At 36.3% G+C, this 23,681-nt stretch overlaps 1 protein-coding gene across 3 annotated transcripts in view; it reads left to right on the plus strand.

The window, feature by feature from the left end:
* Positions 1 to 611: 611 nt before the first annotated feature.
* Positions 612 to 23,681, plus strand: part of Klhdc1 (kelch domain containing 1) — a 47,206-nt gene continuing 24,136 nt past the window's right edge. For all 3 annotated transcript variants that reach the window (XM_026391037.2, XM_026391038.2, XM_026391039.2), the window contains exons 1-4: positions 612 to 844; positions 12,370 to 12,440; positions 12,898 to 13,015; positions 15,795 to 15,913. In XM_026391037.2, coding sequence (XP_026246822.2) covers positions 749 to 844; positions 12,370 to 12,440; positions 12,898 to 13,015; positions 15,795 to 15,913 — 404 coding nt within the window. In that variant the 5' untranslated portion in view covers positions 612 to 748. The remainder of the gene's footprint in view (positions 845 to 12,369; positions 12,441 to 12,897; positions 13,016 to 15,794; positions 15,914 to 23,681) is intronic.

Genomic DNA, 23,681 nt, shown 5'->3' on the forward strand with positions numbered 1-23,681 from the left:
ATGGAGAACAGGTTACCGAGTTGTGTATAGAGTATGCTTCCTTCTGTGTAAGAAAAAGGGGAAATACTTGCGTCTCTGCGCATGTTTACTTCTATTGCTAAATAAAATAATGGAAAGTATCACTAAGCCTTCTACTGTGATGCAGCATGAAGTGTTCTTGGAAAAAAAAAAAACAGACCCAGACGCTAAAGCTTTTAGATCAACCTTCCAGTCTAAGAAAAATAAGCAGGACGAAAGCACACGTTAATGAGAAACCACACTTAGGTATAGGAAAACTAACCCATTTCACAAATAAGTGCCACAAGAGAGAAGAGATAGTAACTGTTCAAGATTAACAAAGATATCGTAAAAAATCTTGAGACACAACGACCAAATATAACCTGCTACAACCAATTGCACAAAGACATTTTGAGAAAAATCAAGGAATCTGACTATGAAATGGAAGCTGGATGAGACTGAATTGCCAAAACACCTCAAGAGGAAAGAAATCTGCCTGTTCCTTCTCCGGGGAAGCTAAGGCCTCTTCCTCACTGCTAAGAACCAAGGCATCCCTCACTGGCCACTCCACCCTTGGCGCCGCCTCGTGAGCGAGTCCGCTGCGGGACGGCGCAGACGCACTGGTTCGCCTTCCCACCAATCTCGACCCTCGACGCGTTCCGTTCGTGCGTGCAGCAATCCGGACCCGAGGAGAGGCAGCGCGGTGGGCAGGGGCTGCGGCACGCCGAGTAGTGGGCCAGCGACGGCGTGGATGGCGGACTCGCAGCTGTTCTGCGTGGCCGAGGAGCGCAGCGGCCACTGCGCGGTGGTGGACGGAAACTTCCTCTACGTGTGGGGGGGCTACGTGGTAAGGGGAAGAGGCGGGACGGGGCGGACTCGCGCAGGGAGCCCGCACGGCCTCTTGGGCCAAAGGGGCGCTGAGCGCCCGCCCACACCCGCTCCCTAGGTCGGGTGCGTCCCGGGCCAGGGCCAGGCGCCCCCGCGCCCGCCCCACTCCGCCTCCCGCCGCCCTCCCAGCCGCGCCAGGCGCGACGCCGGCCCGCCAAAGCCTCCACTGCTAAAACCTTCAAACCCCGGTCCACGCCCTCCCTCCCCTCCCCCAGCTGTCCAGTAACCCCCGGTTTGTCCAATACAGTTACAGCGAGATTAGTTACCTTTAAATACCCGCGCAGAATTGAAAAGACCGTGGGCGCCGTTCTGTATTGTTTTATGTTTCCGATTTCCACGGTGCGTTTCGAAATAAAATATAGAAATCGCTGAAGCAGCTAAATATTTCTAGGTTATTTTGGCGGCGTTTCTTTGCCAAGGGGTAATTACAAATATTTATATTTTGTTCTGGATTTTCAAAATAGACTTTATTAGCAACAATATGCTAAAGTATTATGGTTGAAAATTCTTATTACCATGGAGGTTGGAATGTGTGTGTGTGTGTGTGTGTGTGTGTGTGTTTTGTTTCTATAATCTAGAATTATAGCAAGAATTGTAAAACTGGAAAACAATTCAGGAATATATGCCATCCTGTTAGATTACAGATCAAAAATAAAGCCATCTGGAAGCTCTGCTGAAAATAGAATCTACATTTTCTGACTGACTGAATACTATTATGTGACAGACCTGTAACATGACTGAGGAGCACTGAAATAAAGTACATGCTATGCATGTTAATAATTCTCACATCCAAGTGGGTTTTTATTGTTTGTGTGTTTATTCTTACTTTAGTGTAGTATCAGAAAAATTAGAATTAATCTTTGAGTGTCTACTATATCTGGCATGGTGCTAGGAACTTTTATGTCCCTTATCTTACATGATCCTCACTACAACCCTGTAAAGTAATTAATATCTTCATTTTATAAATAAGGACAGAGACACAATGGGAATAAGTCACTTTAATGGCCTTTTGACCTCAAGGACTGCAGATTATGAAAATACCCAGACTATATTTAATACGCTAATATTAATTGATTATGCCATACTGTTTAATATTTTCATCTTTTTTTGTTTTTGGTACTAGGAATTGAACCCGGGTCACTTAACCACTGAACCACATTTCCAGCCCATTTTATTTTATTTTATTTTATTTTATTTTAAGACAAGGTCTTGCTAAGTTGCTGAGGCTGGCTTTCAACCCGTAATCCTCATGCCTCAGCCTCCTGAGCCACTGGGATTGCAGGCCTCCACTATTTGTTTTTGATGAAAAAATAGTCAAGATGTAATGATGGCTGTTGCACAAGAAGTGTTTTGGTTGAGTTCTGCCACTTGAGACACTTGTAGAGGTGTCAAATTTCATCTGCTATTTGTAATAAGTAAAAAAATTTCACTTAATCTTATATAGATTTGCTTTAAACTCATGAATGAAATGTCTCATATCAATGTAGAATGCTTTGAGGCCCATAATGACATGCGTAAATTTTTACTTCTTAGTTTAATCTTGAAAATTGTGTAATTGATAGTATTAATTCCGTTCATATAATAATTCAGTTTTTGTTCCTGAATTGAAATACTTCCTTTCATGCTCTTATCCAATAAGCAGAGATGCTATTAGAACCACCCTGGATAATATAATACAAATTTAGATCCACAGTGTACTACTTTTTAAATTCCAGATATCATTAACAGTTAAACCATTTCTAGTTGTAAGTGAAAGGAAAAGAGGGTAGGAAGCAAAAAAGAAGATAGTATATCATGAGAAAAAGTATTTATCCTTAAACAATAGTTTGAGAGTAGCCTTCGCACAAAGAGCTAAAAGTCCCTGCATCTGGAAGTATTTTAGTAGTAAGCTGTTTTTTGATCAAATGAGTCTACATTTGTATGTAACAATCATACTTTTCCTCCTCATTAACACAAACAATGTTAAAATCAACAAACATATGTCCTAGAAGTCACAGATATACATCTAAACTACTTATTGTTCTACTATGAACAGGTTTTAAAAAACAATGTATCTGAAAACACCTCTGGAGGTAAGAGTAGTACCAAAAAAAAGTAAATGTTAAATCCTAATTGGTGCCAGTACACTCTTGCTTAGTTCTAGATCTTCCACAGTACTGAAATTCATACAAAATTGAATGCTACTACTAGGAACATTTAAAGTTGTAATTTCCCCAAATTTTGGGAAAAAAAGGTATGTCTATGTAAGCTGTATTCTTCTTACAACCTTAATAATTTAAATAGTTCTTTTCCCTAACAATTGATATTAATACATTTTGCTCTGAACTTATAGAAAAATCTGCTTAAATAGGGTTACAGATTTCTGTTTTGTAAATCGATTTAGAAGGAGAATCAATTTAGAAAATGTTTGATAAGAATGAAGGTAGGAAATACTATAGTAATTAAGTTAGTGGCCCTGATACAAAAGAAAAATCACTATAGGATGGGAAACAAACTACATAAATAGCCAAGCATATAAAACTTTTCTGTACTTAAAAGGAAGTATTTCAAATATGGAAAAACATTCACTTGTGTAACAAATGGTCCTAGGATAACTGGAGAAGAATGATATTTGAGTCTTAGGATGGATCAGTTAAATAAAGAAAAATTAAACCACAAAAAGAGGAATATATGACTATTGCAAAATCCTGAGTTGGAAAAAGAAAATCTGAGTTTGGGGGAAAAAAAAACTATAAAGAGATATTGGCAGATCAGCTTGAAAAAATTTAAAATTGATTTTTTCTTTCTAGAACAGAAGACTGAACACAGGAGCATGTTACTACTGAGCCACATCCCCAGTTCTTTTTATTATTTATTTGTTTATTTTAAATATTTATTCTTAAGTTTTAGGTGGACACAATTTTCATTTTACATTTATGTGGTCCTGAGGATCGAACCCAGTGCCTAGGCGAGCGTTCTACCACTGAGCCACAACCCCAGCCCCCCTTTTTATTATTTATTTTGAGACAGAGTCTCAATGAGTTGCTCAGGGATTCACTAAGTTGCTGCAGCTGACTTTGAATTTGGCAGTCCTCCTGCCTCAACCTTCTGAGCCCCTAAGATTATAGGTGTGCACCAACACAGGACCCAGCTTAAAAATTGATTTATAAACTCCACAAAATAAGGCAAATGACAAATGGGAAAATATTTGCAACCTGTATGATAGACAGGTCCTATAAAAAATAAAGAGCAGTATCCCCATTGAAGAATGAGCAACGGATAAGCACAATTTAACAAAGAAGAAATACATGTATACTATGAACCAATGCTGAAGAAAAAAATGAACCAGTGAGCTGGGCACAGTGGCACACTCCTGTAATCTCAGCAGCTCAGGAGACTGAGACAGGAGGATTGCAAATTCAAAGCCAGCTTCTGTAAAATCGAGGTGCTAAGCATCCCAATGAGACCCTGTCTCTAAATAAAATAAAATAGGGCTGGGGATGTGGCTCAGTGGTTGAGTGCCCCTGAGTTCAATCCCTGGTACCCAAGAAAAAACAAAAAACGAACCAGTGAAACCCAAATGAAAAGTAAGAAGTTGTTATTTTTTTTTCTTATCTGATTTGCAGAGATTAAAAAGAAATTTGGGGAGCTGGGTGTGGTGGCATTATGCCTGTAATCCCAGCAACATGAGAGGCAAAGGCAGGAGAATGGCAAGTTCAGGTCACTCTCAGTAATTTAGGCCCTATTTTATTTCAAAATAAAAATTAAAAATGTCTGGGGATGTAACCCAGTGGTAAAGCATCCCTGAGTTTAATCTCTGATACCTAAGGAAAAAGAAGAGGGGGAATGGGAGGAGAAGGAGGAAAATAATTTTGGGGAAAAGCATGTGGAAGGAAATTACTAATACATTATTAATGGGAGTACAAATTGGTGTAAACTTTTTGAGGGAAAGTTTAACAATGTGTATTAAAAGCCATAAGTGTATAATTCTCCTTAACAGAATAGTTTCACTTTATTCATAACTGGTCACATAGGCTGTCTATGTAAATGTAGAAAACATTTTTTTTTAAAATGCCCCGAATCTGAACTTCCTTTCTCTATTTGTGGTATTCATTGTCTGACTATCCCATCTCTGGGCTTAGAATGTAAGTTCTACAAAGACAGTTTTTACCTATGATATCACATGTCTAGAACTGATTATAGCCAACAGTAGGTATCCAATAAAAAGAACTCAAATGCCTGCTTTTCCACCCTCAATTGCAGCATAATTGTAGGCAAGTGTGTTGAACCCTGTTGGTTAACCTGTGCTAGATTTGGATTTTAAAATAAAGAAGTAAAAATCCAGGACCCATATAGGATTCTTAGCCTGGCAATACAATTTCAGAAGTACAAGATCCCTGGCATAAAAGGCAGTGTTACACTTGCAGTATGGTGCTTTCCAGTGACTGCATACCTGTCCCTATGGCATAGTAGTTTCAGACCTTGTTCTTTTTTTATATAAATCAGACACTAGTCCTCTAGCCTCTCTGATAATTTTGTGAGTTGCTTGATTTTTTTTTTTTTTTTTGTACTGGAGATTTAACTCAGGGACACTTTACCACTGAGCCACATCCCCAGCCCTTTTTTATTTTTTATTGTGAGACAGGATCTCACTATATTGCTTAGGGCCCCACTGAATTGCCGAGGCTGGCTTTGAATTTATAATCTTCCTCCTCAGCCCAAATTTCTGGGATTAAAGGTTTGTACCACCACAACTGTCTGCTTTTTTGCTTTGAAACAAAGTCTCACTGCACTGATTAGGGCCTTGCCAAATTGCCAAGGCTGGTCTTGAATTTGCAATCCTCCTGTTTCAGCACCCAAGCCACTGGAATTACAGGTGTGTGCTTCTGTAATGTGACTGCGTACAAAACTGCTTAAGAAACAAAAATACTTGTTTCTTAAAAATTGAAGTAGATGTACAAATGAATGCATAAAACAAATATCATTTAAAGATAAACATCTAATTATCTTTAAGATGTAGACTACCACCAGTGCCTTGGAAGCTTGATGTTTATCCTCCACTGATCACACTTCTCTCTCCACTCCATTCCCATAGGTTACCACTATCTTGAATTTTGTGTTAATCACTCTTTTATTTACAGTTTTACCACACATGTATCTCTAAACAAAATATTATATGGTTTTGGAATCATAGCATATTTTCTTTCATGACTTTAGTTTTTAGATTTATATATTGCTTAATCAGTGGATAAGCTCTTGTATGGTTGTACCTATTGGTATTTGTTGTCTATTCTAAATATCAATGCCCATTCTACCCAGTTGTTAAATACACTGAAATCATCCCTAGATCCATTCATTTGATGTATATCCTGTATAACATTATGCTGTGTAAATTTATAGCAATTTATTTATCCATGTTGGTGAGTATTTTAATTTGAATGTTTCTGTATTTTGTTTTGTTTTGCTATTATGAGCAATGCTACAATGAGTAATCTTATAGCAAGTCTCCTATTGCACATGCATACAGGCATGAACATTCTCTAGGGCATATACTAAGAAATGGAAAGCTGGGTCACTGAGTTTGCAAATTTACTTGGAGATTTTATTTTTTTTTTTTTTTTTTTTTTTTTTTTTTTTTTTTTAGAATTTTTAATATTTATTTTTTAGTTCTCGGCGGACACAACATCTTTGTTGGTATGTGGTGCTGAGGATCGAACCCGGGCCGCACGCATGCCAGGCGAGCGCGCTACCGCTTGAGCCACATCCCCAGCCCACTTGGAGATTTTAGACCATTGCCAAAATAATTGTATCAATTTATACTACCACCATTTCTCCGCTTGTTCCACATCCTTGACTACATTTGGTACCATCTGCCCTTAAATCTTTGTGAATCCAGTGAGTATAATACAGTATTGCATTTTGTGTTTTGTTCCTTCTATCATGGTACTGATAAATTGGTTTTTCTAACTTTATGGACTATTTGTGTTTTCTATGAAAATGCTGGTGTGTGGTCTTTTGCTCATTTGTCTATTGGTCTATTTCTTTCTTTCTTTCTTTCTTTTTTTGTTACCTGATTTGTACAAATACTTTTTTTTTTTTTTTTTTTGTACCCGGGATTGAACCTAGGGACATTTAACTCCTGAACCACATCCCCTACCCTTTTTTATTTTTGAGGCAGGCTCTTGGTAAGTTACTTTGAACTTGTGATCCTCCTGCCTAAGCCTCCCAAGCCACTGGGATTACTGGTGTGCACCACTATGTCTGACTATACAAATACTTTAATTATATGGTTGAATGAGTTGAATATGTCTTTTCAGTTTATAGTTTATATGTTTTTTTATATTTATTTTTTAGTTTTCGGTGGACACGACATCTTTATTTTTATGTGGTGCTGAGGATCGAACCCAGAGGGGTCCGTGTATGCCAGGCGAGCGCACTACCTCTTGAGCTACATCCCCAGCCCAGTTTATATGTCTTGATAATTCTTTTGTTGAACATAAGTTATATATTTTAATATAATTGGGTTTTTTCTTTTTTTGTTTTTTGGTTTTGTTTTGCTTTGTTTTGTACTGGGGAATGAACCCAAGGGCACTTTACCACTGAGCTGCAGCCCCAGCCCTTTTTAATCCTAGTTTGAGACAGGGTCTCACTTAGTTGTTGAAGGTCTCACTGAGTCACTGAGGTTGGCCTCAAACTTGCAGTTCTCCTACCTCAGCCTCCCAAATTTCTGGGATTACAAGTGTGTACCATCATCCCTAGTTTTAATGTAATTTCAGGCTGGGGGTGTAGCTTAGAGTAGAGTGTTTGCCTGGCATGTACAAGACCTTGGGTTCAATCTCCAGTACCAAAAAAAAAAAAAAAAGAATATAATTTCAAACTTTTTCTTAATGCTTTGTATTTTCTGCATCTTGTTTAAGAAATCTTTCCCCATGTAAAAGTCATAAAGTGTCCAACATTGTCTTCTAAACTTTTTTTAGTTTTGCATTCTGTTTAGAACTTTTTTTAACCTGGATTTTTGTTTGCTTGTTTTTTTTTTTTTTTTTTTGGTTTAAAGTAGAAATCTAGTTTCATAATGTTTTCCTATGGGTCACCACTTGACCTCATCTCATATATTAAAATATCCCCCATTCCTTGCTAACCTCCAAGACTGTTCTGTCATACATCAAATTTTCATGGATGTGTGATCTGTTTCTAGACTTTTCATTCTGTTTAATTAGGGTTTTGTTTTGTTTTTTGCCATACTAGGAAATAAACACCCAGGGGTACTTTGCCACTGAGCTATATCCCCAATCCTTTTTATTTTATTTTTCATTTTACTTTATTTATTGATTGATTATGGTACCAGAGATTGAACCTAGGGGTACTCTACCATTGTACCACATTCCCACCTCTTTTTTATATTTTTTTATTTTGAGAGAGGGCATGTTCCCTTTTCCCATTCCTAACATTGCTTATTGGTACCTTTCCTCCCCACCTTGAATAATCATTCAAAACGTTTGTTAGACTTGTGAAAAACCAACTTTTGGTTTACTTACTCCTCTCATATTTTTTCTATATTATTAATATCTGCTCCTTTTTCTTTCTTCCTGATTTCTATTTAAGATTCAAGATTTATTATGCTGTTATTTCTTGAAATTCTGAAATTGTTCAAATCTTTTTTCTTATTTTAAAATTTATTAGTACAAATATTTAAGGTTGTCTATTTTTCTCTAAGTATCTGTTTAGCTGCATCTCCCAAATTTTGGCAAGCAGTATTTTGTCATTTTTCAGTTCTACATATTTTATTGTTTCCCATTATTTCTTATTTCACCTATAATTTGCTTAGGGGAAAAAATCCTAGATTTTTAAACATGGTGTTTTTATAATCAGCTTTGTTTTGTTAATTGTGTTGTACTCAGAAAGTGTATACTCTTGAATATATTTAGGCTTCCTTTAAAGACTAGTTTTTGGTCAGTATTCAGAAACATGCTATTTATTATAAGAAACATACATTCTAATTATTAGGTGAAGTGTTTTATATATGTAAATTTTTTCAGCTTTGTTCATCACATGATCCAGAATTCCTGGATCACATATTCAAAGCCAGTAAAACCTATCCCAAAGTAAAAAAAATAAAAAATAAAAAAGGCTGGGGCTATATATCATTGGGTTCAATCCTCAGAGCTGAGAGAGAGACAGACAGACAGACAGAAGTTGCACAATACCTTTAAAAGTTATCCTCTCAATGATCTAAATCCTCCCACTAGGCCCCACCTCTTAAAATTTCCACCATTTCCCAAGAGCACCAAGTTGGGGACCAAGCCTGTGGGGGACATTTAAGATTCAAATTATAGTAGTTCATGTTCATTTGAAGGTGATCTGTCTTTTCTTGAGTTGTTTTTAGGAATATGCCTTTTTCTTCAGTCCTGATGTGTCTAGGTATGGATTTTTTGTTTATTCTGTTTAGAACTTGTTAGGACTTCCTAGATCTCAGAATTGATGACTTTCAACAACTTTACAAAACTCTTGGCTTTTGTCTCTTCAAATGTTGCCTCTTCCCCCATTCTATTTTGTTGTAATGTATTTCTTTTTAGACTTAGTTTTCCTCTTACTCCATGTCTCTTTTCTTTTTAAAATATAGTTCCTCTTTCTGGGCTATATTTCTGATACAGAAGTTCACTAATTTTCTCTATAGAATGACCTAGGGGAGAACAGTATCAGTGGAATGACGATTCAGAAGCCAGATTAGAATGGGGTTGGTAAGAGAATGAAAGGTGATACAATGGAGACATATACTATGTATGAAAGAAACTCATCATGAAAGGTGGTTTTTTTTTTTTTTTGTAAAGGGAGGAAATAAAAAGAAGAATTAAGTTTTTGTTTTTGTGTTTTGAAGATGAGTAAATATTAAGGCATGTTTGGATATTTGTAGGAATGATCCAGTAGAGAAAGAATTGTTGATGATGTAGAAAAGAAAGAATAGTGTAGAAGTGAAGCCTCTGATAAAGTATAACGGAACTGGTTTCAGACTGTTCAATTCTGTGTTTCATTTGTATTTTTCATCATACAAATTAGTGAAAATTATCTAAATTATCAAACTAAAGTTAATAGGTCAATTTAATAGTTATTGACTTGGTTAATGACAGACCCATTCACTCAATCAACAAATATTCTCTTTGCCTTTTATGTGTGAAATCTGTGCCTCTGGGAAATTAACTGTAACAAGATAGCCATGATCTGTGCACTTGTAAAGCTTGAAGTTTAGTGGTATTGATAGTGGTGGGTTAGTGTGACACAAAGAAAGAATTTCAAAGGAGAAGTGCAGGACTTATGAGAGCATTTGAATAGGGACCTTAATTTCTTAAACTATGATGGGTGATTAGAGAAGTAACATTTAAACTGATTCCCAAATAATGAGTAGTTAAACAAATTTTGAAGAAACATTTCAAGAAGACAGGAGTTGGGAATGTAGCTCATTGGTAAAGTGCTTGCCTTGAATGCATGAAGCCCTTGATTTGATCTCTAAAACCACCAAAAGTTTAAACAAACAGAAAAAAAAAAGAGAGAGAGAAAAAAAGCATAGATTAACAGCAAGGAACTCTGAAAGGTATAGGAACTGAAAGAAGACTAAATAAAGCATAATGAGTAAAAGACAAATTGAGATTTGGAGATAGGTACCAATGTACTACAGAATCATAAGAATCTTAGGCTATACTAAGAACAGTAGGGAACCATTAAAGGGAATTAGTCAAACCATGAAAAGAAATTCATTTCTCTGATATTTCTTGAGTGAGTAGGTACACATGAGGCTACTGGAGCCTGATGTCATTAAACCTTAGAATCATTAATTTACCTTCTGACAATTATTTGTTTACTTATACATTTAATATGGATTCCTTGGCTAGACATGAACGGAAGTTTCCTTGGAATTAATAAAAAGGTTTTCTATTGTGTGGGGTGGGGGAGGGAAAGAAAAAGAAGGGAGGCAGAAAGAGAATGAGGAGAACAAGAAGCAGATACCAACATAGAATTATTAGTCAAAGATTATAGTTTTAAAATTTAACTAACATAGCAATGAGAAACAGCTGAATCTACTGAGCATGTTAATTTTTGCATCATAGTTTTAGAAATTCTTAAACTGCTATTTTATTTATTTATTAAAGAGAGAGAATTTATTTATTTATTTTTACATCTTTATTTGTATGTGGTGCTGAGGATCGAACCCGGGCCACATGCATGCCAGGCGCGCTTGCTACCCCTTGAGCCACATCCCCAGCCCATCAAACTGCTATTTTAAATTAGACCTAATTTTGAGGCTGGGATTGTGGCTCAGCGGTAGATCGCTCCTCTAGCACGTGTGTGGCCCTGGGTTCGATCCTCAGCACCACATAAAAATAAAATAAATACAATAAAGATATTGTGTCCAGTTACAACTGAAAAATAAATATAAAAAAATAAAATAAATAAAATAGACCTACTTTTAAGTTATTTTATAGAGTCTAAGAAATCATGTCAAATTTATGTAAGGAATTTGTTTTTGTGTTTGTTTCTTGGTATTGCGAGATTGAACCCAGAGGCATTCTACCACTGAGCTACATCCCCAGTCCTTTTTATGTTTTATTTTAAGACAGGGTCTTACTAAGTTGCTGAGGGTCTCACAGAGTTACTGAGACTGACCTCAAACTTGTGAACCTCCTGCTTCAGCCTCCTGAGTAGCTGGGATTATACACATGCACTACCACACCCAGCCAAGGATTTATTTTACTTGACTTTTTGTTTGTTTGTTTGCTTGTTTACCTGGTGTTGGGGATTGAATCTAGGGACTTATGCCTGCTAGGCAAGCACTCTACCACTGAGCTATATTCCCAGCTCCTAATTCTTTTTTTTTTTTTAACTTAAATGATATTGTTATACTATTCTTATTTCTCTCTTCATCATAAATATTAGGATGCAATACTTACATTATCAGCTTCTTTAGAATTTTATCAAATTTGAGTTATCATTTTGACTAGTTACATTTATCTTGATCCTTAGATTCTAGATTTAAAACACCTAACACTATGCTTTGCATATAGTAGGCACTCAACAGATATGTTCATATGAGTTAAGATATCTGAGGCAGTGCTCTTACAATTTTGTCTTGAAAAAAAATTTCTTCCTTAATTCCTTCTTTTTTCTTAAAATGTATTGCCCTTTTTCTAAATCCTTTTTTCCTGGCTTTATAATCTTTGCTCTTCTGCATAAATTTTATTGTTTTGGTATTTTCCCTTATTCAAAATCCCTTTGGAAAGTGTAACAGCCCCAAATCGTTTTCTTGAGACTCATATATTTGATTTTTGGATTTTAAAACATTTATTTTCCCTATTTTCTCTTAGAAAATCTTTCCTTTTGATCTTATATTTAAAAGTCTTTGAGACTGATATTATGTTTTGTTGTATTTTAATTCCAGTTTTTCTTATCCTGAGGAACTTTTGAATTGTTACTATCTGATCAATAAACATAATTTTATGTATTCTGTATTTTTAGTCAATTGAAGACAATGAAGTATATTTGCCTAATGATGAAATTTGGACCTATGATATTGATAGTGGGTTATGGTAAGTAATTTAAATTGCAGAGTGTCTAGTCTTATTATCTGTTATAAATGTTTTCATAGACTGCAGGAATCTGAGACCATACATAGGATATACTGCAACATTTATATTATAAGTCTCTCTCTCCTTTTCTTTCAATATTTTATTCTCTGTGACTGTCTTTCCCTACTCTATTTCCTTCTCCATTCTTTGTCCATTACTGTTCCTCTCAAGACCAATGCTCTAGTTCCCATTTCTAGTGATATGTATGAATATTTTGTGATTTTTTTTTCCTCCAAGCAGGTTGAAAGATCAATCTCTGTGTTGGATCTTCTTAAAGTTTTAACAGTATTGACTACCATTACATTTTAATTTTAATTGGCAATAGGAATTTTCACTGAAAAGATTCTCAGGAAGTTTAAGGGGAATTTTTATTTGCCTTTGGAAAAAGTTAATGTATTCCATGTCATTTTTACTGCAGGAGAATGCATCTAATGGAAGGAGAACTCCCTACCTCCATGTCAGGAAGCTGTGGTGCTTGCATTAATGGGAAGCTATACATTTTTGGAGGATATGATGACAAAGGATACAGCAATCGAGTAATATTTTTTAATTTACTTTTTATTTGTTCATTTTAGATGCACATGACAGTAGAATGTATTTTGACATATTATACATACATGGAGAATAACTTATTCTAATTAGGATCCTATTTGTGGTTGAACTTGATGTGGAGTTACACGGTCATGTATTCATATATAAACAGAAAAGTTATGTCCAGGGGCTGGGGTGTGGCACAGTGGTAGAACACTCGGAGCTTGAGTGAGGCACTGGGTTTGATTCTCAGCACCACATAAAAATAAATAAAATAAAGGTATTGTGTCCATCTAAAACTAAAAAAAAAAAAAAGAAAAGTTATGTCCAATTCATTCTACTGTCTTGCCCATTCCCGTCGTCCTCCCTTCCCTTTATTCCCCTTTGTCTAATCCAATGAATTTTTATTCTTTTCTCTCCTTCCCCTTATTGTATGTTATCATCCGCATATCAAAGAGAACATAAAGCCTTTGGTTTTTTGGAATTGGCTTATTCTTTTCTTTTTTTAAATTTTTTTTTTGTAGTTGTAGATGGACACAATACCTTCATTTTATTTGTTTATTTTTATGTGGCTCCCGGGGATCGAACCAAGCTAGGCACACATGCTAGGCAAATGCTCTACCACTGACCCACAACCCTGGGACGTGGAATTGGCTTATTTCACTTAGCATGATAGACTCCAGTTCTATCCATTTACTAGCTAATGTAATAATTTGATTCTTCTTTATGGCTGAGTATATTCCACTGTGTATATATACCACATTGTCTTACTCATCTATTGAGGACACCTAAGTTGGTTCCATAGCTTAGCTATTGTGAATTGAGCTGCTATAAATATTGATGGCCGTAACACTGTAGTATGCTGATTTTAAGTCCTTTGGGTATATACCCAAGAGTGGGATAGCTGGGTCAAATGGTGGTTCCATCCCAAGTTTTCTGAGGAATCTCCTTACTGCTTTCCAGAGTGGTTGCAACAATCTGCAGTCCCTCTAGCAATGTATGAGTGTACCTTTTCCCTCTACATCCTCGCCAACATTTATTGTTACTTGTATTCTTGATATTAGCCATTCTGACTGGAGTGAGATGGAATCTCATTTGCATTTCTCTAATTGCTAGAATTGTTGAACATTTTTTCATATTTTTTTGATCATTTGTATTTCTTCTTCTGTGAAGTGTTTGTTCAGTTCCTTTGGCCATTTATTGATTGGGTTATTTATTTCCTTGGTGTTAAGTTTTTTGAGTTCTTTATGTATCCTGGAGATTAATGCTTTTGAGGTACAGATGGCAAAGATTTTTTTCCCATTCTATAGGCTCTCTCTTCACATTCTTGATTGTTTCCTTTGCCATGGAAGAAGCTTTTTAGTTTGATACCATGCCTTTTATTTATTCTTGATTTTTCTTCTTCTACTTTAGGAGTCTTATTAAGGAAGTCAATTCCTAAGCAACCATGATGGAGAGTTGGGCCTATATTAGACCAGGGATAGGGTCTCTGGTCTAATGCCTAGGTCCTTAATTCACTTTGAGTTGAGTTTTGTGCAGGATGAGACATAGGGGTTCAATTTCATTGTACTAAATGTGGATTCCAGTTTTCCCAGTAACACTTGTTGAAGAGGCTATCTTTTCTCCAGTGTATGTTTTTGGTGCCTTTGTCTAGTATGAGATAACTATATTTATGTGGGTTTGTCTTGGTATCTTCTACTCTGTTTCATTGGTCTTCATGTCTGTTTGGTGCCAATACCATGCTATTTTTATTATTATAGCCTGTATGGTATAATTTAAGGTCTTGTATTATGATGCCTCTTGATTCCTTTTTCTTGCTAAGGATTGCTTTGGCTCTTCTGGGCCTCTATTTTTCCAAATGAATTTCATGACTATTTTTTCTATTTTTATGAGGAACATCATTGGGATTTTAATAGGAGTCGCATTAAATCTGTATAGCACTTTTGGTAGTATGGCCATTTTGACAATATTAATTCTGCCTATCCAAGAACATGGGAAATCTTTCCATCTTCTAAGGTCTTCTTCAATTTCTTTCTTCAGTGTTCTGTAGTTTTCATTGTAGAGATGTTTTACTTCTTTTGTTAGATAGATTCCCAAGTTTGTTTGTTTGTTGAGGCCACTGTGAATGAAATAATTTTTCTAATTTCTCTTTCTTTTGATTCATCATTGGTGTCTAGGAATGCAATGAATTTATAAATGTTAATTTTATATCTTTCTACTTTGCTGAATTCATTTGAGTCCCTCTGCCTTTTTTTTTTTTTTCTCTTTTCATCAACCTTGCTGAGAAGCTGCCTGTTTTCTTAGTTTCACACCACTGAGCAGCCCAGGAAAAAGACCTTCTCTATTCTGCCATCTTGAAAAAATCTTGAGTAATATTTTATTTTAATTCAGGAGTGCAGCAAAATATAATCATTAATACATCATTTCATCTTCCAAGTTTGCAAATATTTTAAAAGAAGATAACTATAGAAAAATTTAAAAACAAATGGGAAATGCAGCATACTTGCTTTTCTCTTCCATGTCTTTCTGCTTCAGAATTAACTACACTCTTAATTGATATCTATAGGGCAAGAACAGATGGGGAAAGGTCCTTTTCAGTATTTCTTATATATAATTTCCTTCTAAAACACTGTGATTTTTATTAATTCTATAATTCTTAGTAGGTAAAATTTTTATCTATTAAAAATATAAAGAATAATATTAATTTTTGGATGACAGTTCTCCTTAGTATAGATTTAATTTTTAAATGTCTTATATGCTAATAATGTTCTCATTTTTTAAAAGCTTTATTTTGTCAATTTGCGAACAAGAGATGGCACCTATGTTTGGAAAAAAATCACCAACTTTGAAGGACAGCCACCCACACCTCGTGATAAACTTTCCTGTTGGGTGTATAAAGACAGGTAATGTAATAACTACACGTAGTGCATTACTGTAATCCTTACTTAAGTAAGCTTTTGGCCAAAATAGAGAAAATTTGAAAGTATGATTTTTTTCCCCAAGATATAATTGCACCCTTGCTTTGGTGTTGATGGCATTAGGAGTTCTAAACCCTGAGTAAAAACCATATCATGAAAACAAACATGGTGGAAGCAATTATTTGAGTGTTTTACATTAAAGAATTTATTCCTAAATTTTCTGAATAGTTAATATGACAAAAATCAAAATCATATTAAAAAGCATAAAATGAAAGATCTGTTTTCTATATATATATACCCCGCCACCCTATTTTCACTCACCACTTACATAAAAACTGATTATATTAAGATTTTTTGGGCTGGGGATGTGGCTCAAGCGGTAGTGCGCTCGCCTAGCGTGTGTGCGGCCCGGGTTCGATCCTCAGCACCACATACAAACAAATATGTTGTGTCCACTGAGAACTAAGAAAAAATAAATAAATGTTAAAATTCTCTCTCTCTGTCCCCCCTCTCACTCTCTCTTTAAAAAAAAAAAATAGAACACAATGCTATTAAAAAAAAAAGATTTTTTGTGTTCTTATGGCAATGGTTTTCAAACTTTTCTGCCTTTGGAATCATCTGGGGATATTTATATAATTCCCAAACCAATGTGATACTTATTAAATTCTAGTCTCTTAGGGTAGGGTTTTTTCCAAGTTCCTGAAGTAATTCCAAAGTACGAACAAGTTTGGAAACCACTGGCATCAGTGTTACTTTATGCAGTTAGAAACAAATACATATGTATGTATGTATGCCTGTTTCTCCACTCCTCCTCATGCGAATATCAGCATATTCTCTCTACTCTTCAGAACTCCACTGCTTCTTTTAGTTAACAGTATACCATGAAAATTGTTCAACTTTCCATATTCGTAGTTAGAAAACTTGTTTTCTTATAGCTGCATAGTATTCTCCTATGTGAGTACAAAGCCTTATCCAAACATTTCCCAAGGGGGAATTTTAAATGGTAGGTTTAAAGCATACAAGCACATGCCAGGCATGGTGGCATGCATCTGTAATCCCAGCATCCCACAAATTTGTGCCAGCCTCAACAGTTTAGTGAGGCTTAAACAATTTAGTAAGACCTGTCTCAAAAAGGTGGGGGGCCTAGAGTTGTAGCTCAGTGGTAAAGTACCCTTAGGTTCAATCCCCCATATAAAAACAAAAAACAAAACAAGTTTTTGGAGGTTACAAGTTCCAGGAGGTCACACTGTGACTGAAAGGTGGTCATTGTAGAATATCTATGCAGTCCATGCAGGGTGATAGTGGTGGGTTCAAGGAGTCAGCCAGTCAAGTAGGTTATATCTAGCTGTTGCATAGGGAAGTGGTTATCAGAAGGCAGTTATCTAAGACAGATGTCTGTGTCAACCACATTGAGGAACTGGGAGAAGATATAAAACTGGAAACTGTGGCACAGGTAGCTGAGTTCTGCTCTTGGTATGAGAAAATTCAACCCTTATTTAAAAAATGGATGTTGAGGCAACATAGAATTATAAGAAATTACTACAGAGCCCCGGTACAGTGGTGCACACCTGTAACCCCAGTGACTCAGGAAGCTGAGGCAGGAGGATCACAAGTTTCAGGTCAGTCATAGCAACTTAGCAAGGCTCTAAGCAATTTAGTGAAACCCTAGCTCAAAATAAAAAGGAATGGGGGATATAGCTTAGTCGTAACCCTTGGGTTCAATCCCAGTACCAAAAAAAAAAAAAAAAAAAAATTGACTATAGAAGAGTGATTGACAACTTTGTCAATTTACTCTTTGATTAGGTCTTCCTCATTTGTCATTTCAGTTTGGAAAAAGTGTTATGAGGGCTAGGGGTAAACTAGTCATTGAACCCTATCTCTGAGCTTTACCTAAGCTTGCAAAAGAGAATATCTTTGTGAATATCTGTAGCAATGACAAAAAATTCATTTTCTAAACCCCTAGGGTTTTCTAATTTTGTTTCTGCAGAACTTAATCTGCCCCACAAAGTATGTTTGGTCCTTTAAAGTTTTTCTAGTAATGTATATAAAGGAAACTTGTAACATTGGTTTCCCTAGGCAGGAGAAGTGAGAGCAGGAAAGATACTTACTTTTTACTAAATCTTTTTTATAAGTACTGTGCACTAACCAATTGTGCCATTGGATCTCTGGTTTTGCTATACCTATTTTAAAAGATATTAAACATAAGATTTTTCATTTTAATCATTTAATTATATAAATCAATGGCATTAATTATTCACATTTTTGTGCTACCTTCACCATTATGGGGTTCAGACTTTTTCATTACTTCAAGCAATAACTCTAAAGTACTCTTGAAGCAATATCTCCCCATTCCCCTTTATTCTCAATCCCTGGTAACCTCTGTTGTCCTTTCTATATTTATGAATTTTCCTATTGTAGGTATTTCATATAAATAGAATCACATAATGCTTATTCTTTTGAATCTGTCTTATGTAACATAATGTTTTCAAGGGTCACCATGTTGTAGCATGTTTCAGAACTTCTTTACTTTTATGACTGAGTAATATATCATTACATGCACTCGTGCACATGTGCGAAACACACACACACTGTTTTTTGTTTATCCATTCATATATTGATGAACACTTGGGTTTTCACCTCTGACTGTGGTCAATAAAACTACAATGAACATTAGCATGCAAGTTTTGTTTTGGTCCTTGTTTTCAGTTCTTTGGAGTATATACCTAACAATAGAATTGCTGGGTCATATGGTAATTCTGTGTTTAATGTTTCAAGGAATTATCAAACTGTTTTTCACTGGTAATGTACAAAGTTTCCAATTTCTCTACATCCTCACCAAACCTTCTCAGGTTTTTTTTTTTTTTTTTTTTTTTGTTGTTGTTGTTGTTTTTTGGTTACCAGGGATTGAACTCAGGGCACTTCACCACTGAGCCACATCTCTTGCTGTTGCTGAGGCTGGCTCTGAACTTTCTATTCTGTCTCAGCCTCCCAAGTCTCTGGGATTACAGGCATGCACCACCAAGCCTGGCTTGTTTTTGTTTTTTTATAATAGTCATTCTAAGGGGTATGAAATGGTATCTCATGGTTTTGATTCATATTTCCCTAACAGCAACTAATGATGTGGACTGTCATTTCATGTGCTTATTGGCATTTTTGGCTCAGCGGTAGAACGCTCACCTAGCACGTGCAAGATGCTGGGTTCAATCCTCAGCACCACATAAAAATAAATAAATCAAATAAAGGTATTGTGTCCAACTACAACTAAAAAAAAATATTTAAAAAAAATCTTCTTTGGAGGGGGCTAAGGTGGTGGCTCGGTGGTGGCTCAGTGGTAAAGAGCTTGCCTAGCATGTGTGAGGCACTTTGTTCAATTCTCAGCCCTGCATGTAAATAAATACATAAATAGTCCATCAACAACTAAAAAGAAATATTAAAAAAAATTTTTGTTTGGAGGAGTGTGACTATTCAAGTCCTCTGTTCAGTTTTAAAATTGGGTTATTAGTTCTTTTGTTGTTGAGTTACAGTTGCATATTAATCCCTTTTCAGACATAGTTTTCTTGTAGTGTCTTTGTCTGATTTTGGGGCAATGCTGCCTCATAGAATGAATGGGGAAGTTTGCCTCCTCTTCAGTTTTTTGGAACAGCTTGAAAAGGATTGGTATTAATCCTTCTTTAAATGTTTGGTAGAATTCACAAGGGAGGCCATCTAGTCCTGGACCTTTCTTTATGAGGAAGTTTTTGATTACTGATAAGTCTTCATATGTGCTATATTTATTCACATTTTCTGTTTCTTCTTGAGCCATTTTTTGTAGTATATATCTTTCCAGGAATTTTTCATCTAGGTTATCCAATTTGTTGATGCATAGTTTTTAATAGAATTCTTATATAATCTTTCTTATTTCTGTAATGTCAGTAATAATAATAAAAATATATTTTCTTTCATTTCCCCCCTTTTTTTTTTGACATGGGCTCACTATGTCAGGCTAGCCTCAAATTCCCAAGACCCAATGCATGCTATGTTAGCGCAAAAAGACCAGGAGCAACACAAACCTCATAAATCAGCTCAGCGCTTTATTCAAGAACAAAGTTTCACACAGGAGCAGAGGATATAGGGATGAAATGATGCTGTGGTGGGACCCACTTTCCTAGTGGAAAATGAACCCCTGAACAAAGAAAGGACCTGGGCTTATATAGATTATTATGATAGGTGGTCTAGTGAGGATATCAATTTTCTTTGGGCACCCAGGAATTTGGAGTTTGTTCTATGAATCAGTAAAGGGGTCAGTTTTAGTGCTTAGGAATTTGGGGTGTCTTTTATGGGGCGAAATGGGAGGGAGTCTAGGGTCAGTGTTCAGTTTCTGGAATTTATCTTACTGGACCTAATGGAGGGCCTGGGGTCAGTGGTTGGTATCTGAATGATTTGTTGACAGAAGGATTAATGCTTCAGCCTCTTCCCAGAGACTGATTTTCCAGGTCTGATGAACACATCTTCCTCAGGATTGTTTTATCACCAGGAAAGAATGTATTGGGAGGGCTGGGGATGTGGCTCAAGCGGTAGCGCGCTTGCCTGGCATGCGTGCGGCCTGGGTTCGATCCTCAGCACCACATACCAACAAAGATGTTGTGTCCCCCGAGAACTAGAAAATAAATATTAAAATTAAAAAAAAAAGAATGTATTGGGAAAGGATCAATGCTCTCAATGGATGGCTTTTCTTCTTGCTTCCCTTTTTCCAGGTCTCACTACTTTTGGGGTTTGTCATTTTCCATATCTAATATGCTAGGCAAGCACTCTACCACTGAGTTATATCATCAACTTTTTTTTTATTTCTTAGTCAATTTAGATCAACATTTGTCCTTTTTTTTATCTTTCCAAAGAACCAACTTTTTTGTTTTATTATTTTTCTTGACCTTTTTTTCCTATTCATCTTCTCTCCGTGTGTGTGTGTGTGTGTGTGTGTGTGTGTCTTGCTTAGGGTTAAATCCAGGACCTTATACACACTAGGCAGGTGCTCTTTCACTGAATTACATCCCTAGCCCTCCCCTTCAATCTCAGTCATTTCCTTCTTTAACCTTTCTCTTTCTAGAGCCTTATTGGGTACAGTTTTGTTATTTATTTGAGATTTTTTAAAAAGTGTAAGTATTTACAGCTATTAATTTTCCCCTGAGTCCTGACTTTGCTGTGTCCCATAATTTTTGCTATTTGTTTTCATTTTTATTCATTTCACAGTAATTTCTAATTTCTCTGGTAATTTTTTCTTTGACCGATTAAGTTGACAGGATTTGTTGTTGTTTTGTCTTGTTTTCTTTAAGCACTTTATTTTTTTTTTTTTTTTTTTTTTTATTGGTCGTTCATAACATTACATAGTTCTTAATACATCATATTACCCGGTTCTTTAAGCACTTTAAAGATTTGATTACACTGCTTTTTGGCCTTAATTTTTCTCAGGAAAAAATGGACTCTCATTTGTGATTTTCCTCTTCTGTGAATGTCTTTTTTTCCCTCTTTTTCTGCTCTTTATTTTTGCTCTTTAGTTATTTGATTAAATATGCTCAAGTATGCTAGGCACAGTGGTGCATGCTTGTGATCCCAGTGTATCAGGAGGCTGAGACAGGAGGATTGCAAGTTCAAAGCCAGCTCAGCAACTTAGTGAGGTTCTAAGCAACTTAGTGAGACCCTGTCTCTAAATAAAATGTAAAAAGGGGCTGGAGGTGTGACTCAGAGGTTAAGTGCACCTGGGTTCAACCTCTGGTACCTACCCCAAAAAGAAGAAAGTAAAAGCTCAAGTATAGTTTCCTTTATATTTATCCTACCTGGAATGTGCTGAACTACATGGGTTGACAGATTGGTATCTTATATGAGTTTTAAGAAGTTTCTAGTAATTATCAAATATTTGTTTTACACATTTCTTTGTCTTCAGGAACTCCTTTTACATGCATTTTAAATCATTTGATAATGGCCCACAGAGCTTGAACTTCTAGTTTCTTTCTCCACCCCTTCTTTATGTTTTAATTTGGATATTTTTTATTGATGTACTTGTCTTCACATTCACTGACCTTTTCCATTGTTGTGTCCAGTTTGCCATTAAACCCAGCTAATGAATTTTTAAATTCTGACATCTTATATTTCATTTTTGGCATTTCTATTTAGTTCTTTTTTTTTTTTTTAATATTTATTTATTTTTAGTTCTCGGCAGACACAACATCTTTGTTGGTATGTGGTGCTGAGGATCGAACCCGGGCCGCACGCATGCCAGGCGAGCGCGCTACCGCTGAGCCACATCTCCAGCCCTATTTAGTTCTTTTTTATGGTGCCATGTCTCTGCTGATATTACCCTTTGTGTGTGTGTGTGTGTGTGTGTGTGTGTGTGTATTGTCCATCTTTTTCCATTAGGTCTGTCACCATGTAGGGATCCAGGGAAGTCTCCAGAGGCCCAGGAGACATCTATTGGAAACTTTCAGGTTTTGACTCCATCACAGAATAGTGTAGCCCACATCCCATGTGGGCTACATATCCAGGGTCATTCGGGTGAATTGGGTGGCATGAAGGAATCACACAGACACAGAAAATACCTTTTTTGGGGTGTTTTCAGGACAGCTCCTCCGCCTCAGCTTTAAGCTCTCACAAGGGGGGCAAGATAAAAATATGGGAGGTAGGCGAGAAAGAGGGAGCATGTCCTGAATCCTGGTTTTTATTGAAGACAGCCATTGGATAGAGCATTCCATCCAACAAAGATAAAAAAGAACAAGAAGGCAGCCCACTCCCATTGGGTAACGCCCACTCCCAGAGCTTCACTCCCCTGCCGGGTATAGGTGAAGTCCACCTGCTTTTGTGCACAACAGAAGCCAGTCCCACATCCCCATTGCTCAAGCCTGAGGGTGCCCTGCTCTTATGTGGCAGCTCCTGACAGAAAAGAATTTAAGGACAAGTCAGGTCTTCATAGCAAAGAAGGAAGTTTATTATAGAAAGTCAAAGTTTGTATTTTCAGGGCAGAATGTCAGTAATCTCATAAACAAGAAACCAGGACTTAAGGTCAAGCTTTTATTAGGGTACATAATTAGATAGACTATATTATTTGAAAGGACTGGTCTGCCAGGCATAGTGGCACACACCTGTAATCCCAGCAGTCAGGAAGCTGAGGCAGGAGGATCACAAGTTTAAAGCCAGCCTCAGCAAAAGCAATGCACTAAGTTACTCATTGAGACCCTGTCCTTAAATAAAATTCAAAATAGGGCTGGGGATGGGACCCAGTGGTCGAGTACCCCTGAGTTCAATCCCCAGTACCAAAACAAAACAGAAAGACTGGTCTTCTTTCATGGATGGAATTGAGGAAAATCATGTTTCCACTTAGGGGATCTGGTCTGGTAAGTTTCAGCCTATATTAATGATTCTGGGAGGTTAGGTAGTCAGGTGACTGTGATAGAGTGTCATGGTCCAATCAAATATTAGCTCCTGATTTCTTTCTATCGAGGTCTTTTTTCTGTTTTGTCAAATTCCAGAAAACTTAAGGAAACTGGAAAGTTACAAAATAATTTATGGGCTGTTCACTGAATCATTATATTCTTTTTTTCTGTCTCTTAGACTCCTTTGTCTGACTCAAGAGTTGATTACAAATTATTTGTTCTACAGTTTAACAGGGATATTTTTCCTTTAGAGATTTAGTCTTCTCTCTGTATCCCCAAATTTCTATCTCAGGTCTATTAGCATTTTAATCATGTTTTTGCAACAAAAATTCAGTAGGAAAGAATTTCAGACA

Source organism: Urocitellus parryii, chromosome 6 (assembly GCF_045843805.1).
Source record: "Urocitellus parryii isolate mUroPar1 chromosome 6, mUroPar1.hap1, whole genome shotgun sequence".
Taxonomy (NCBI): domain Eukaryota; kingdom Metazoa; phylum Chordata; class Mammalia; order Rodentia; family Sciuridae; genus Urocitellus; species Urocitellus parryii.